Raw genomic sequence first — 15971 nt, forward strand, 5'->3', positions numbered from 1 at the left:
AAATAATCCTCTAAAATATGGACTATTAAAAATGTGGTTCATTTTTCATGTGTCTAAAGTATGCATAATAGCTTTGGATACCAGAGATACATTAGAAATATTTTCATAGTGGAATAACAAAAAATTAGCAGAGTAACCACTGGGTCTTTGTTTTTTGTTTTTGTTGTTGTTTTAATAACATAAAAGGGCTTCTTGGCCCATGGATTTTGGCTCAAAGGGAAAAACAAAAGAAAGCAAAACAACCAAAAAGCACATTCTAGTGAAAGCAGTAATACTTAAATTTTTTAAAAAGTATTTAATCAGCATCAGAATTGAGTTGTGACTTATATTTAAATATTTGCATATACTACAACTTGATTTTAAAATTAAGGAAACAACTTGGGGCACCTGGGTGATTCAGTTGGTTAAGCATCTGCCTTCGGCTCAGGTCATGATCTCAGGGTCCTGAGATCAAGTCCTGCACTGGGCTCTCTGCTCAGTGGGGAGCTTGTTTCTCCCTCACCCTCTGCCCCCCACTCTCGTGCTCTCTCACACTCCCTCTCTCAAATAAATAAACAAAATCTTTAAAAAAAAACTAAAAAGTAAGGAAATAACTTTAAATTAAAAAAACCTCAGATATTCTCTTCCAGTATTTAATTCCTGCTACCACCTCAGAGATATGGAAAACAATCAGTTCAACAAGTTACAATGAGAATAAATAGCTTCTGTTGAGCCTCAGTAAGCATATATGTGGATTTGGGCATGAAATTGTCCAAGACGATCACAAATACTGACATTTTGGTCATTATTAGAAGCAAATCAGGTTTTGCCCATAGCAAAATGAATTCCTGAGATCTTACCAGATGTCACCCAGATCTTATGTCTTCTGAAGCACTATTCCTTAAAATTTTTTATTTATTTTTTGGTGATATTTCTAAACAGCTAACCCTATTATTGTGGAGCATCACTTCAAGGCATGCACAGTATCCAGTGAGCTACACAGATCAATAAAAAGGGCACAAAGGAAGAGGAGCTGGAAACCAACCTCATTCACGGTGGCATAGTAGTTCTCGTGTTTGAACGTGGGTGAGTTGTCATTCCTGTCCCTCACCACGATTCGAACTTCATGGTAGATCACAGTGCCCACCTTCTTGTTGATGCACTGGACTTGCACCACGATGGAGTGTATGTTCATCGGGGGCTGCAATACAGAAGTTGCATCTTTTTGTTAAGAAAAGCATTGAAACAGAAGCTTCTCACTTACGGTCAAAGCCCACTTGTTTCATAAAATGTTCTATGCTTGCTCATTTTAGAATAAGAATAATGTATAAAAATTGATCCATTTGCCCCCTTTTAAGGACAAGAGAAGGCATTTGTGATTATTTCACTGTTTAATTTATTTGTGTCTCAGAACATAGGATCTCGACAAGCATGTGGACCACCGGAGGATCGGTGATGAGCACAATCACAGAACCAGTGCAGAGATGGAGGGAAAGAACGGAGTCTGTCCCTCCAGAAGGTAAAAAAACAATGATATGAACTTGCAATCCATAAAAACGATGTGTTAATGATAAAATCCTTGGGGAAGAGGGGCTGCATACTATGTATGCTCATTTACACTTTTGCTAAAATATAGGTTTATAGCTGATAAAAATTAAAATGTAATCAAAAGAAGAATCTGTTCACAATCCAACCAAACTTACCCGTTCTATACATTTAAATGCTTATTTGCTCATCTTTCTTTTTCTAAATATACACGTATTACACACACACACACAAACACACACACACACACGGTGAATCATCCCATGTTTGTATATACAGATTTATTACAGCATTTTGGTATATACTATGATGCAGTATCACGTGATTTAACGGTACTCCACATGAGTCTATAGCATAATTTATCTTAGTACAAACTGATAAGATGTTCTATGCTGTCAACTTTTATCATTATAAACCATATTTCAATAAATAATCTGTACATAAATACGTGCCCACTTGCCCCCTTTTTAATGATGAATTCCTGAAGGTGAGAATTGTCTTCCAAAGGGCACTTATTAACTCAGGTCGCACGGCAAAGAGGTTTCAGAATTGGGATGCAAAACTACATCTCTTTGACCCTTAGTCAAAGTGTTTAATGCTACAAAATATTCCCTTGCGGTTTTTAAATCTTCTTCAAGCTTCCAAAATTTTCCCTCTAAAGACATCCTTTTATCAGAATGACGTATTCTGGCCACCCGTCTGAAAGACAAGGTCCCCAGTCGGCTCTCTCCTTCCAACTTCTCCCCTCACTGTTTATTTTTCTTTATTGCATTTCTCCCCTGCCTCTTGGCATATCACTCATTTTACATATTGATTTCAGTCTACCTCCCTTCACTGGCTGGGAGGTCCATGAAGCCTGGCGTGTGGTGTTGTCATGACTAAGGCTGTCTGCCCAGTAACCATACTGTGTGCCTGAGTAGATAATCGTGCACTCCTCACGTCAAACTACGCGGCTTCCGGCCAGTTATGGTGACCTACTAACAATACACTCGGAGCAAAATCTCTCAGCGCTTAACTTGCTCCTCTCTACAAATAGGGATAAAAACACCAATATGATAGGATCACTGTAAGTATCACCCAAGGTTACCCTGTGCCAGGCACAACTAGCAGATGTGATTTTTTTATTTATAAAAAGTTAAATTCCCAAGAAAGCAAAATACATGGAATTTATAAAATACAAACTGATAATCTTGGATTATGAAATAACTTATTAAATATTTGGATTGAAACTGATTTAAGGACACAGCAATGATCCCCGGAGGCTAAGATAGGTTCATTAAAAATGTCACTAGGCCGCATTTCTAAGTGAGAAGAATGCTGTAGAGACTATATCTAAACTGAAGCAAACTTTGCTGAATCTCAAGGTAATTTTTACATCCAGGAAAGAAAAAGTAACTTTAATTCATTTGTACTTGACTGAATAAATGTACCTAGAGAGAATAAATTTAAGAATCATTAACATATGCAGGAAGGTATCTGGTGAAGGGTCATATAGCTCTGTGTTCTAATATATACCCCATTTCCCTTTTAATTACTGACATAAATGAAGGCATTAAAAATCTGTGAATGTCACAAAGCTGAGAAGGATATATCATACATTTAATGATGAAAGGCAACATTCAAAATCATTTTAATAAGTCAGAATGCCAGGTTATATAATGATATATTTTTACAATAATAAATTTAATTCACCTCATTGGTATCAGGACACTGTAAACGGACTGTTGGGGCAGTGATACAAACTTCATATTCATTAATAATATCAGATGCAGTGATAGATGGACTATATTTAGCACCATTTTATGGGCAGACAGTATGTGAAGTTTGAACACCTTGAGAAAGTGTGATAAAAACTGAGGATATTTAAGCTAAAAAATGTAAGATGCACCAGACATCTGAATGGTTATTTTGAAAAGATCTATTAGCTGATTCATTGCAGTCTCAGAGAGCAGAAATAACAACAATGAATAAAAAATATCACAAAGCTTTTTTTTTCTTCAATATAAGTAGAGAGTTTTTATTAATCCAGAGCAGCACAGAATAGAATGGACTATCTTATAAAGCAAGCCCATCACTGAAAATCTGCAACCTTGAGGCAAAAATATCATTTAAAAAGATTAGGTCTCTCCATTTTTACTATGAGTTTGAAAATGTTTTCTTTAATAGATTTTTAAGGAAATTTCTGCATATTTCAATTGTAAAGTAAAACAAAACAAAATAAAAAACAGCAAAAAACCCCACAAAACCCATCACAAATATAAAAAACAAAACAAACAACAAAAAACCCCACAACCCCCCCAAAACTATCAAAACTACAAAAAACAAAATAAAACAAGAAACAAATACTTGTACTGTTAGTCCTTCGCACCCCTTAGAAGACAGGTGAATTAAGTTCTTCTAAAGTTATTTATCTTCTAAACATTACAAGAGACCTATAAAAGCATTTCCTCTCAACTTCTAGCACTATACTGAGTGGGAAGGTGGTAGATCTGGGAAAGAGAGGTCACAATCTTTGCAAGAAGGGAATCAAATGCACTGGGCACTGAGCCCCTACTTAGTCCTGCGACGTGCCCATAAATCAGACATAACTGGTCACTTGGAACTCTGGCCGCTCTCAGCCAGCTCCCTATGCAACTGTGAGTCGTGTGGATAGGCCTTAGCTTGCAATAAATTCCAACCATAAAGGATCGCGTTGAAGGCTAGAATTCCCTGCAGCTCATATATAACACACGTTATAATCTTGCCTTGGAATGGATTCTATTCTGCTGTATAAGAAGGTCATAAATATATCAAGTGCAGTTCTACAAGTCAGTGAGAGTTTAGGGACTACAAAATGCTTAGAATCTGATAGGGAAATGTTGGGTTATCTTTCATACCTGGTGACAAAAATAAGTCCTGGCAGTTTTATCTTCCCTAATTCTCTTACATTGCTTCATACATAAAGAAGAAGGAAAAAAAAAAAAGCTGTGTATAAATTGTTTGGGGCTAATTACTTAAAACAACTATCTTTCATATATACCTAGACATGCCAACTACTCTCCCACTTTAAAAATGAATGTTTAACATAATATCTGAATGCATGTAAGTATGTTAGCATACATGTGGGTATGGGTCTTGATATGCTTAGGTTTTGATATGGTTTCATAAGGTTTTGAAATGATATATACCAACAGTAGATGGACATTATCTCTGAAGAGTATGTCTGAAAGTAGAAAGTAAGGAAAGAAAATTTTCCAACGAATATGCATGAATTTTGTAATTTGAAAGAAGACAAAAATTAAAAATTTTATTATGAGTTTTTCAGACAATCACTTAGGATTTAACATGCAGGGGTGCCTGGGTGGCTCAGTCGGTTAAGTGTCTGCCTTTGGCTCAGGTCATGATCCCAGTGTCCTGGGATCGAGCCCCACATTGGGCTCCCTGCTCAGCGGGAAGACTGCTTCTCCCTCTCCCACTCCCCCTGCTTGTGTTCCCTCTCTCGCTGTCTCTCTCTCTGTCAAATAAATAAATAAAAATCTTAAAAATAAAAAGGATTTAACATGCAAAGTAAGGTTTTTATAAGAAATTTACTGATGTGAACAGTGCTGACTATAGCTTTCATCTTTAATCCAAGGGGAACTGAGTTTTCTCAAGAAATCATGTTATTTGGAAGCCTTCTGGTTTAAAGTGAAAACAGATTTTTAGCCAACCCATGTAAGACTTGATTTTATTTTTCCTAAAGCAAAGGCCAACTTTATTCAATCCTCATAGGAATGAAAGGATTTTGTCATGATTTGTCTTCCTATGTACTTCCTACCTTTACAAAATGAAAAATCTTCATTATTTCACAAATCAAGTGGAAGACAGTGAAAGGAAGTAAGACACAGTATGTTGTAGAAATTAGTTTTAGATAATGAAACAAACTTAAAGGAAATGGCTGGTCAGAATTATGAGTGTACCTCACAAATTAAAGTTTCATAATAAATGATGTATTGACATAAGTTGCCTAAAGGAGAAAGTACCAATTTGAAAATATAATTAGGATAATGTAATATTTAGAGAAATTTTTCATAAGCAACTATTAAGGACATTTGGTCTATTTAATTGTATTTATTAAATTCAAAATTCAGTGTGGTTTGGGATTAATATGCAGTCCTTGTGAGGTAAGCAAATCCCATAAAACTGGTATGATATAAATATAAATATAAAGCAAGTCAAGAAGTTTTGAATGTTTTAGAATTTAGAGCAAGAAACTACATACCAGTGTAACATGAAGAAGTCTTTTACATAGAAAGTGGCATTTAAGGCATTTCTTCGTAGTAGATGACATTCAACTGATGGCAGAGGGTAAAGGTACTTTCTAAGCATAGATTTAAAAGAGTACCAGGGAGGGGATCCCTGGCTGGTGCAGACAGTGAAGCCTCCACTCTTGGTTTCAGCTCAGGTCTGATCTCAGGGTCATGGGATCGAGCCCCATGTCGGGCTCTGCACTCAGCACGGAGTTTACTTGAGTTTCTCTCCCTCTGCCTCTCTACCCACTCTCTCTCTCTCTCTCTCTCAAATAAATAAATAAATCTTTAAAAAATAATAAAAATAATAAAAGAGTAGGCATCTACTGACAAGATCAGAAATGTGTGTGGGGCACTGAATGTACAACAGGTTGAATCATGACATATGGTGAGAGGACTATTAGGAGATTGTCCCAAAGTCCAAGCGAGGACCAAGAGGCTCATAGTGCAGCTATGCTGTTGGCTGTGGAGGCCAGCAGGCCATGGGAGGGAACGTGGGCAGCTCGGTGGTGACATGGACACTGGCCAGGGGCCAAGAATCAAAGTGCAATGCGCAGCTGCTAACTTAGGGTCTGGAAGACGAGAAGGTAAGATGTTTGGGATTTCCATGAACATGATTTCTCTCTGTTCAAAGCTTTTAAAAGTTTGCCCAGAGTTTTTCAATAAGTGTAATAGAACTATGCCAGAATCATATTTTTCTTTCTATTATTGTTTTAATTATCAATGTCATTATGACCATTACTATCCCATGCCCAATAGTGACGGTGGGATACTGGTCAAGTGAGACACTCATTTGGATTTCAAACATCTCATATGATGCTCCCTCATTACTGAGACCTACTTTTCATGCCAGACAACATATTTTGGTTGTTTTATCATTCATAACTCTTCATTTTACACTTTCACATTCTCCCTCTCTCTTTCTCTTTTTCCTGAAGGAAATCTATGGAACTTCGGTAAATAGAAATAAAAATAGGGAATACAAAAATAGTGACCATCAGGGCAAGACTTATGGACTAAGCTTGAAAACTGTCAAAAGCTCCTATGTATACACTGTCATATAGAAGTTTTCTAGTTAAATGCAAATATTGGAAGCTTGAGAAGCTTTACATTTTATTTTAATCCTCAGAAATTTCCATAAAGATCATTTGTTATTTTACTTATTTCTTAACATTGAATCTTAAAAATATTTTTTTACATTAAATTTTCATTTAGTTCTATGCAGCAATAACTGTTTGAACATTTCCACTAAGAGATGGTTTATGGCCTCAATGAACAAAGGACAGAAAACATGATTAAAATTCCTTCTCTGGGAAACACACTTTCCCCAACCACTGAAGAAAGAACAGGTGGAAATGAACGTGGATCTACCATGTGGCTAAGCCCTTCTCCCTGTCTCTAACTGAGTCAAGCCGGTGAGTATTGAGGTGCTCTCTCTCATCAATTAGAAAAGACATAGTGCCTGTGGTCAGTCCGCATTAAAAGCTTACAGGGAGCTGGTGCAATGGGGTGGACATCAATAAGAGCCAAAGCTACATACAGCCAAAGAAATGAGTGGACAAAATTATAAGTACACAAAGGAACCTGATCTGTGGGAAGAAGAAAACTCAACACATACACAGAGAAATGTAGAGATTAGAGATCACGTGGTCCAAGAACAGGTAGTTTCCTCTGTCCCTGATAAATTTGCAATATCGCTAAAATCAAATTATTTTTCATTTCTATGGTGATATTCTTAATACTCTTCACCCACTGACTTGAGCTCATCTGGAGGCATTTTTGTGCCTTCCTTATAAGCCAAAGAACTTTGAGTAAAATCAGAATATTCCTATGCAATGATCTGAATGTTCTGTCCCTTTAAAATTCACATGTGGAAATTCTAACGCCCAGTAAGATGGTATTAGGAGGTAGGGCCTTCAGCTGACTGGCACATAGGTTTCAATGCAGAAAACATTCAACTTCAGGCATGATTTAAAAATGTACTGCTTCAGGGTGCCTGGGTGGCTCAGTTGGTTAAGCGACTGCCTTCGGCTCAGGTCATGATCCTGGAGTCCCAGGATCGAGTCACGCATCAGGCTCCCTGCTCGGCAGGGAGCCTGCTTCTCCCTCTGACCCTCCCCCCTCTCATGTGCTCTCTGTCTCTCTCATTCTCTCTGTCTCAAATAAATAAATAAAATCTTTAAAAAAAAATGTACTGCTTCAAAAGGGCAAACATCCCTTTATTATGCTACTTATAAAATATATTTTGGGGAGATGAGGGTAAGAGGCAGAAATTCTAACACCTGGTGAATTTCATCCTCTACTTCTTATTCCCCTTTAACAACATGAATCAGTTGATTAGGTGATGAGATTAACACCCTTATAAAAGAGGCCTCAGAGAGCATCCCAGTCCTTTTCCACCATGTGAGAGTATAAGAAGTCTGTAACCTGGAGAGGACTCTCCCCTGACCTTGCTGGTTTCATACACTCAGCCTCTGGAACTACAAGAAATAAATTTCTGTTGTTTCTAAGCCATCCAGTCTGTGGTATTTCATTATAGCAGCCCAAATGGGCTAAGACACTTAGAAAAGCATCATTGTATTTGAAAAGCACAGTGGAAAAAAATTCCACTCACAAAATATTTCCAGGGCAATTTTCCCCTAAGAAGTACTAAAATAAATTCTACCCTGGTGACAATAATATGGAGTTTTGGCAGCTGTTATTAGGGTCAAACCCTGATTATTGACTCTGTTTTGCTATTCAGAGCATTCACATTTTTTGTTATGATTCATTATATTCATAAAATGAACAACTCAAAGAATGTTGGCAACCACTCAAAGAAATGCATGTCAGGAAACTAAGAGAATGCAGAGGTAGGTATATTTATACCAGAAAAAAAGAAAAAGATTCCAAAACATAGACTGTAATAAGAAACAAAGAAAGACATTACATAATGATAAAGAGGTCATCCAGTGAGAGGATATAACATTTGTAAACACTTATGCACATAACATAGGAGCACCTAAATATATAGAGAAAATATTAACAGAACTAAGGGGAGAGACAGACAGCAATACAATAATAGTAGAGGACTTTAATGCCCCACTTACATCAACACATAGATCATTCAGACAGAAAATCAATAAGGAAACATCGGCCTTGAACAATGCATTAGACCAGATGGACTTAGACACACATACAGAACATTCTATTCAAAAGCAGCAGAATATACTTCTTCTCAAGTGCCCATGGAACATTCTCCATGACCAGTCATATGGGAGGCCACAAAGAAAGCCTTAATAAATTCAAGAATGTTGAAATCATATCAAGTGTCTTTTCCAACCACAATGGTATGAAACTAGAAATCAATTATAAGAAGAAAACTGGAAAATTCACAAGCACATGGATATTAAAGTACATGCTACTGAATAACCAATGGGCCAAAGAAAGAATAAAAAGAGATATTAAAAAAAATACCACAAGACAACTGAAAATTGAAATATAATGTACTCAATTTAGAAGATGTAGGAAAAGGAGTTCTAAAAGGGAAGTTCAGGGCGCCTGGGTGGCTCAGATGGTTAAGCGTCTGCCTTCGGCTCAGGTCATGATCCCAGGGTCCTGGGATCGAGTCCCGCATCGGGCTCCCTGCTCCTTGGGAGCCTGCTTCTCCCTCTGCCTCTCTCTCTCTGTGTCTCTCATGAATAAATAAATAAAATCTTAAAAAAAAAAATAAAAAAATAAAAAAATAAAAGGGAAGTTCATAGGGATAAATGTCTACATCAAGAGACCAGAAAAATCTCAAATAATCTAACTTTACACCTCAACAAGCTAGAAAAAGAAGAACAAATGAAACCCAAAGTTAGTACCAGAGAGAAAATAACAAAGATCAGACCAGAAATAAATGAAATAGAGAATAAGAGAGATAACAGAAAAGGTCAACAAAACTAAAAGCTTTCTTTGAAAAGATTAACAAAATTGGCCAACCCTTAGCTGGACACAGCAAGAAAAAAAAAGAGAGAGAGAGAAAGAGAGAACTCAGATAAATACAATTAGAAACAAGAAGGAGATATCACATCTGATACCTCAGAAATACAAAGGATCATAAGAGACTACTAAGAATAATTAGATGTCAACAAACTGGACAAGACTGCAAGAAACGGACAGATTCCTAGAAACACAACCTAACAGGACTGAGTCATGAAGAAACAGAAAATCTGAACAGAATGATTACTAGCAAGGAGATAGAATCAGTCATCAAAAACCTCCCAACAAAGAGAAGTCCAGGACCAGATGGCTTCACTGGTCCATCCTACCAAACATTTGAATGAATACCAATCCTTCTCAAACTCTTCCATAAACAGAAGGAACTCTTCTAAACTCACTGTATGTGGACACATTACCCTGATACCAAAACTAGACAAAGACACCACAGGAAAAGAGAACCATCAAGAATTGCAAAAAGACTTGATGTCCAAAATACGAGATTGTTTTGAAAAATAATCTCAATTTATTCATCCAGTAAAATGCTATAAGGCCATTAAAAACAATTATATATACATTCATTCACAAAGAAGGATGTATATTACAAATCACATTTAAAAAGCAGGCTGAAAAGGGACACCTGGTGGCTCAGTCAGATGAGGGTCCAACTCTTGGTTTTAGCTAAGGTTGTGATCTTGGGGTCCTGAGTCTGAGCCCCGCATTGAGCTCCGCACTCATCAGGGAGTCTGCTTGAGATGCTCTCTCTCCCTCTCCCTCTGCCCCGCCCCTCCATGCTCTCTCTCTCAAATAAATAAATAATTTAAAAAAGCAGGCTGAATGCATTATATACAGTATGATATAAAGACACATGCCTATATATACATATGTATACACACACACACACATATGCTTGAAATAATACACAGAAGGATAAATATTAAATATTTTCTTTAGATGGAAAAGCAATGTTTGTACATGTGCTTTTTATTTTCTGATATGTGCACCATAAGCATATGTTATTTTATAATTAAGTAAAATTAAAATTTCCAGTTGTGATTAGATTTGGGCTAAACACACTGATTTTCCACGCTCATCTCCTAGTAGGAACAGTCTATGCTTCACATAAAACAGATGGGCGCTGGGTTAAGAATTTTCAGAATAAAAGCCTTTAGACTGATGAATAAAGCCCTGAAAGCACTGTGGCATCAGAGAGAGCAATTCACAAGAATTTAAAAAATTCAAAGGTTAACGTAGGACATGGTAAACTGCACTGAAGTAGGAGGTTACATTGAGATTTATCTTTTCCGAGGCACATGGAGATCACTTTCTATTAAGGGAAATGTGGCAGACATCTAATAGCTAGGGAAATAGAGAGGGAAACATTAAGACTACAGCAAGTTACTCCAGTCAGACGGGATATAAGAGTACATACGCAGTAAATAATCATTCCTTCTCTTGGTTCCCTTTACAATTCCTGATTTTGAGATGCAAGATTCTAACAATTTGGGAGTAAGAAAAGTAAGACGATATTTTATCCAAGGCAAGATCTGTAACCTGGGGTCTATGTAACCTTTGTAGTTAGTCAAATTCTTGAATTTGAAGGCACCTAATTTATTCATGAGCAAATAAACTTTTTCTTGGGAAATGAGTCCATTGATTTGATCAGAATCCTGAGCAAGTGCTCCCCCCTCCCAAAAATGAAGACTGACCAACAAATCCATCCATCAAAGAGCGGATTTCAGCCTAGTATCATTATTTCCTTGATTTGTGGAAATTTAGTACTGGTAAAGAGCAATTAGGTGAGCCTCTGAGTATGTATTTCTTAATGATGCAATTCATTCCTGATATGTTATAGAGATTTGGCAGTTTCTTGACATCAAACTATTTTTTCCACTTTTATTGTCACTCTAGCTTGATGGCCCCCTTTGCCGGCTAGCAAGTCCACACCATGCACTGTTACTTTTATTCTTCTTACGCTTCTGACTTCTTCTACGCTACTCCTTTTACTATGTTTATACTTAGACTTGCAACTCTTTGCTTAAATCCAGCTCACACATTTATCCAGGAGGAATTCCCTGACACCAAAACCCAAATATTCAGCAGCATGGCTTCTTAGTTAATTAGCTGAGTGGACTTAGACGTTCTTCACCTAAACAGAGTACATGATAGCAGCAGGCTAGCAAAATATACAACAATGATATACAACAAAACAACAAGCAAACAAAAATCATGGAAGGCTAACAGAAGATAGATAACCTTTTATGTCTTTAAGAAAGACTTTTTTTAAAAGATTATAAAGCAAAAGACATTTAACATCTACAAGACTGCATAAAATTAAAAACATGCAAAAAGGGCATCATATCAGAATAGGATGAGTACACTTAGCTATGGAGACAGATAAAAAATCACCCTCATTGCTTTACTGTTCTCATTTCCCCATAGACAAGTGCTAAATGTTAGACTGGCTATGTCTAAATGTATCACACAGTAGATATATGAAAAAAAAATAATTAGCAAAACTTTAAGATTCCTTCCACCTCTAAAATCCAATGATTCTGCAAAGCATCTGTAATCAGAAAACTCTGAAAACTACTATATTTGAGGTGCATTCTGTGTCTAGTTGAGTCTTGCCTTGAGCTCATATGAACTCTCATCATCTCTTTAGTACTGTCTTCCGGTGATCTCAATGACTGTGTTTGCCAACTCAATATCCTGCACATATGTGAGCCTGTGTTTGGCTTTTTATTTATAAATTTTCCTCTACAATATTCACTTCACAATTAATATCCTTTAGATGTCCTTGTCTACAGCATCTTTAGATAATTCAGGTAGGTGCCCACTGACAACAGTTTAATTTACAAAATATCTTGGTAAGTTTAACTTGACCATAGCATTCCTAATTGAAAAGAGTATTTTAAGTAGAAGGAAATTAGTTTTGATTATTGTGTTAAAAAAAAAAAAAACAGCCCAGGTGATTCTTTAACTGATACTTATGCATATTGTTTGTAGTTATTACCTTCAAGTCAAACCATGTTAAGTGTATTCCCATGGTACTGTTTCAGTTTTGCTTATGTCCGATAAATGCTGCCCTTATCAAAAATTAAAAAAAAATAATACGAGGGAAGCAGATACTTATCTTTCAAAGTAAAGATAATTTTTGGTAAGTAGTTAAAATAATGCTGTAGGTTGGAGACACAGAACACAGTTTATACTGAAGGATATCATTGCTTTCTCCTCATAATTCAGACCAAGAACTTGTGCTTTTAATATGAAATGAAACAAAAATGTTTTCAAAAGACAATGATTTTCCAGCAAAACAGTAAATTATTATAATTAGCTATTAAGTTAAGAAAAGGAGGGCGCCTGGGTGGCTCAGTTGGTTAAGCGACTGCCTTCGGCTCGGGTCATGATCCTGGAGTCCCGGGATCGAGTCCCGCATCGGGCTCCCTGCTCGGCAGGGAGTCTGCTTCTCCCTCTGACCTTCCTCCCTCTCATGCTCTCTGTCTCTCATTCTCTCTGTCTCAAATAAATAAATAAAATCTTTAAAAAAAAATAAAATAAAAGGAAACGATATAAAATAACATTGGTCTAAAAGAGAGAAATATTCTCTAATTCTGCTAGCAGGTTGCATTATAAAATGCATGGGACTTGGATCTGAATGTCCCTAATTACGGCCAGTACAGGATGCCCGTAGGTATGCAGCTGGGGGCGTTCTTGCAGCATTCCAGTCTGGCCCGTTATCCGGACTGCTCTCACAAAACTGAAGACTTAGAAGATAAATTAAGCCCAGACAAGATAACAACTGTCCTTTTTCCCTTTTATACCTTCTAGGCGCCCAGTCCGAACTGTGAAGTGTGGGGTAGAAAGAATGTGCTGTGATGGAAGGACACAGTGAGTGGGGGGCGGTGGGGCAGCATCGAGGCGGACTTCTTCCCCTACGTGGACCCTGACAGTCCCACTCCTCCTCTCCACCCTGCCCACTGTCCCCATCCGCAACCACAGCTCCATCAGCAGCACTGCAGCCCCCCAAGAGGACAAAGACAGCCCATCCCGGTGGGAGAGTCCTGTGCCCCACCCGCCTCACCACAAAGCTCTGAGAGACTCTGAATTTTAGATGTGAAATGAATGAGGGGTCCTCCACCCCACACCACAATGTAAAGTGGGTCATAAATCTGAGAGACTCGGGTTCACCGAGCTGAATGACTGACATTTGGATTTCATAACCTGGAAATTTGGAAGTAGGCATGTTGGGATGTACTCCCAAGGTCCTGTACAATTGCTGTTATAACACCCCCCCCCCGCCACACACACTCACACATGCACACACACACACTCACACATGCACACACACACATGCACACACACGCACGCACACACACACACACACACTCTCAGAGGCTTCTCTGTACTCAAGGCTGGAATGCAAAGAAGTAACAACAGAGTGACGTTGGAAAACCACATAAATCTACTCAAGTCTTTCAACTTCTTCAGAAGTGAGACATTCAACAACTTTGGTCATTTAGCTATTCTTCAAAACAGAATACCTAGGTCATGTGCCACCGCGGGACTGGCGAAGTGCCAGGAAACTCACCTTCTCCTTCTCTTGATGTCTTTCCAGCCCAAGAAGCACACCGCCACACACTCATCCCTCACCCCATGCTTGCTCCTTGTGAGAGCACCTTCGGTGCTCAGCCCAACACACTGTGTCCTCGAGTCACCCAAGCTGCACTCCCAGACCCTCGCCCTGCTTCTCCTACTCTTCCAGACCCACCATCCCCTGGTCGGGGCACTCTACCCTCACCTTGTTCCTGGATGTCAGGGGAAAATACAATGGCTCTCTCAGACACAGACGGCCCCTTCCCTCCTTATTCTTCCTTCCGGGAGTTAAAAAAAAAATTTTTTTTGTTGATAAGCACAGAAAATCATGTCAAATTCTACAGAGAAAGTTTGATACGCTATCAGCAAACACATGCAGCTACTTATACCAAATAGGTTGTGACACGGGGACAAAGGAAAAAAGAGTCACTAACGTCTCTATCCAGAACTCTGCCCGTGCTGTTCAGGAAGAGCATTTGCCGAACAGGGTCCAGCAACACCCAGTAATCCACGTTGTCCTTTAAGGAAAGTTCGATGGTGGGGTCTGGTCCTCTAGCAGTCCCTTTGATCAGCATGTTATCCACCAGAATCGTACCTGTGGGCCAAAGACAGTTATTTGAAAACATATGCTACTCGTACGGATTCTTGAGCAAGATCGTATGCTCAAAACCCAGCTGACTGGCAAATCCGTTTTCAACCAGAAAATATTCAGTGTTATATCTGGAATGAGATAGAAAATGTCCTGTCTCCAAAAGGCAAGAATAACCTTTATTCCACTATTTATAAATGGTATTTTTGGGAGATGAGGGTGGCGGGGAGAGATTTAACCACTCGGTGAGTTTCATCATCTATTTCTTGTTTCCCTTTTGACACCTTCAATCTGTTCCCCTCCCTGTCCATCACTCCTCACAGGTGTGATCACTGGGTTTCACCCCGAACAAAAGGAAATGCCTGAGACACAGAGAATGATATTTCAGTTCCCTCAGTAAGACTTCTGATATGAAAAGAGATAGCCTGAAAATAAGAGAAAAGAAGAAAAGGAAGAGATAAAGAAGTAGCAAGGTCTTCCATGGTGAGAACTGCTTCTTTCTTTTTTATCTTGGAGCAAATCCATAAAACATAAATCTTAATGTGAAAGACAAAACTAGTGTGCAGACACAAGACAGACTTCATTCTTCTTGCAGACGCGTCTGGGGTACTTGACCAGAACAACACACTATTCCAATGGAACATTTCGGTGCTTGCTTTCTTACTATCTTTGTAGCAGGCTAAATTGTAGACATTTGTTGAGTGAGTTGAAAAGACAGCACATCTCTAATCTTTCCTATTTTGTTAAAAATTCCATGCATTTTGCAAGTTGGATGCAAACAGAACTGATGCGATTCAAATCCCATTTTTCCCCCCATACAACAACAGTCCTTCTGCCAAACAATAATGCACTATAGCTTAGGGCAATCATTTTCAGCCAATCCATTTTATTAAAATTATGGCATCGAGAAGAGATGGGGCTATGCAAATAAAAATGTACCCTCCTAAAGACATTAGAATAAAGGCATATATCTAGAGAACTCATTGCCTTAGGATAACATACAAGAATATATAGATAATCCATAAATATAAATC

At 38.1% G+C, this 15971-nt stretch overlaps 1 protein-coding gene across 1 annotated transcript in view; it reads right to left on the reverse strand.

The window, feature by feature from the left end:
• LOC102751140 (protocadherin-15) overlaps positions 1–15971 on the reverse strand; it is a 762960-nt gene that overhangs the window by 410394 nt on the left and 336595 nt on the right. The window contains exons 4-5 of the mRNA XM_081823172.1: positions 14783–14943; positions 1025–1180 (exon numbers count right to left, since the gene is read on the reverse strand). Coding sequence (XP_081679298.1) covers positions 1025–1180; positions 14783–14943 — 317 coding nt within the window. The remainder of the gene's footprint in view (positions 1–1024; positions 1181–14782; positions 14944–15971) is intronic.

The sequence above is a fragment of the Leptonychotes weddellii genome, chromosome 6 (genome assembly GCF_054177405.1).
Source record: "Leptonychotes weddellii isolate Sample4059 chromosome 6, ASM5417740v2, whole genome shotgun sequence".
Lineage (NCBI taxonomy): Eukaryota > Metazoa > Chordata > Mammalia > Carnivora > Phocidae > Leptonychotes > Leptonychotes weddellii.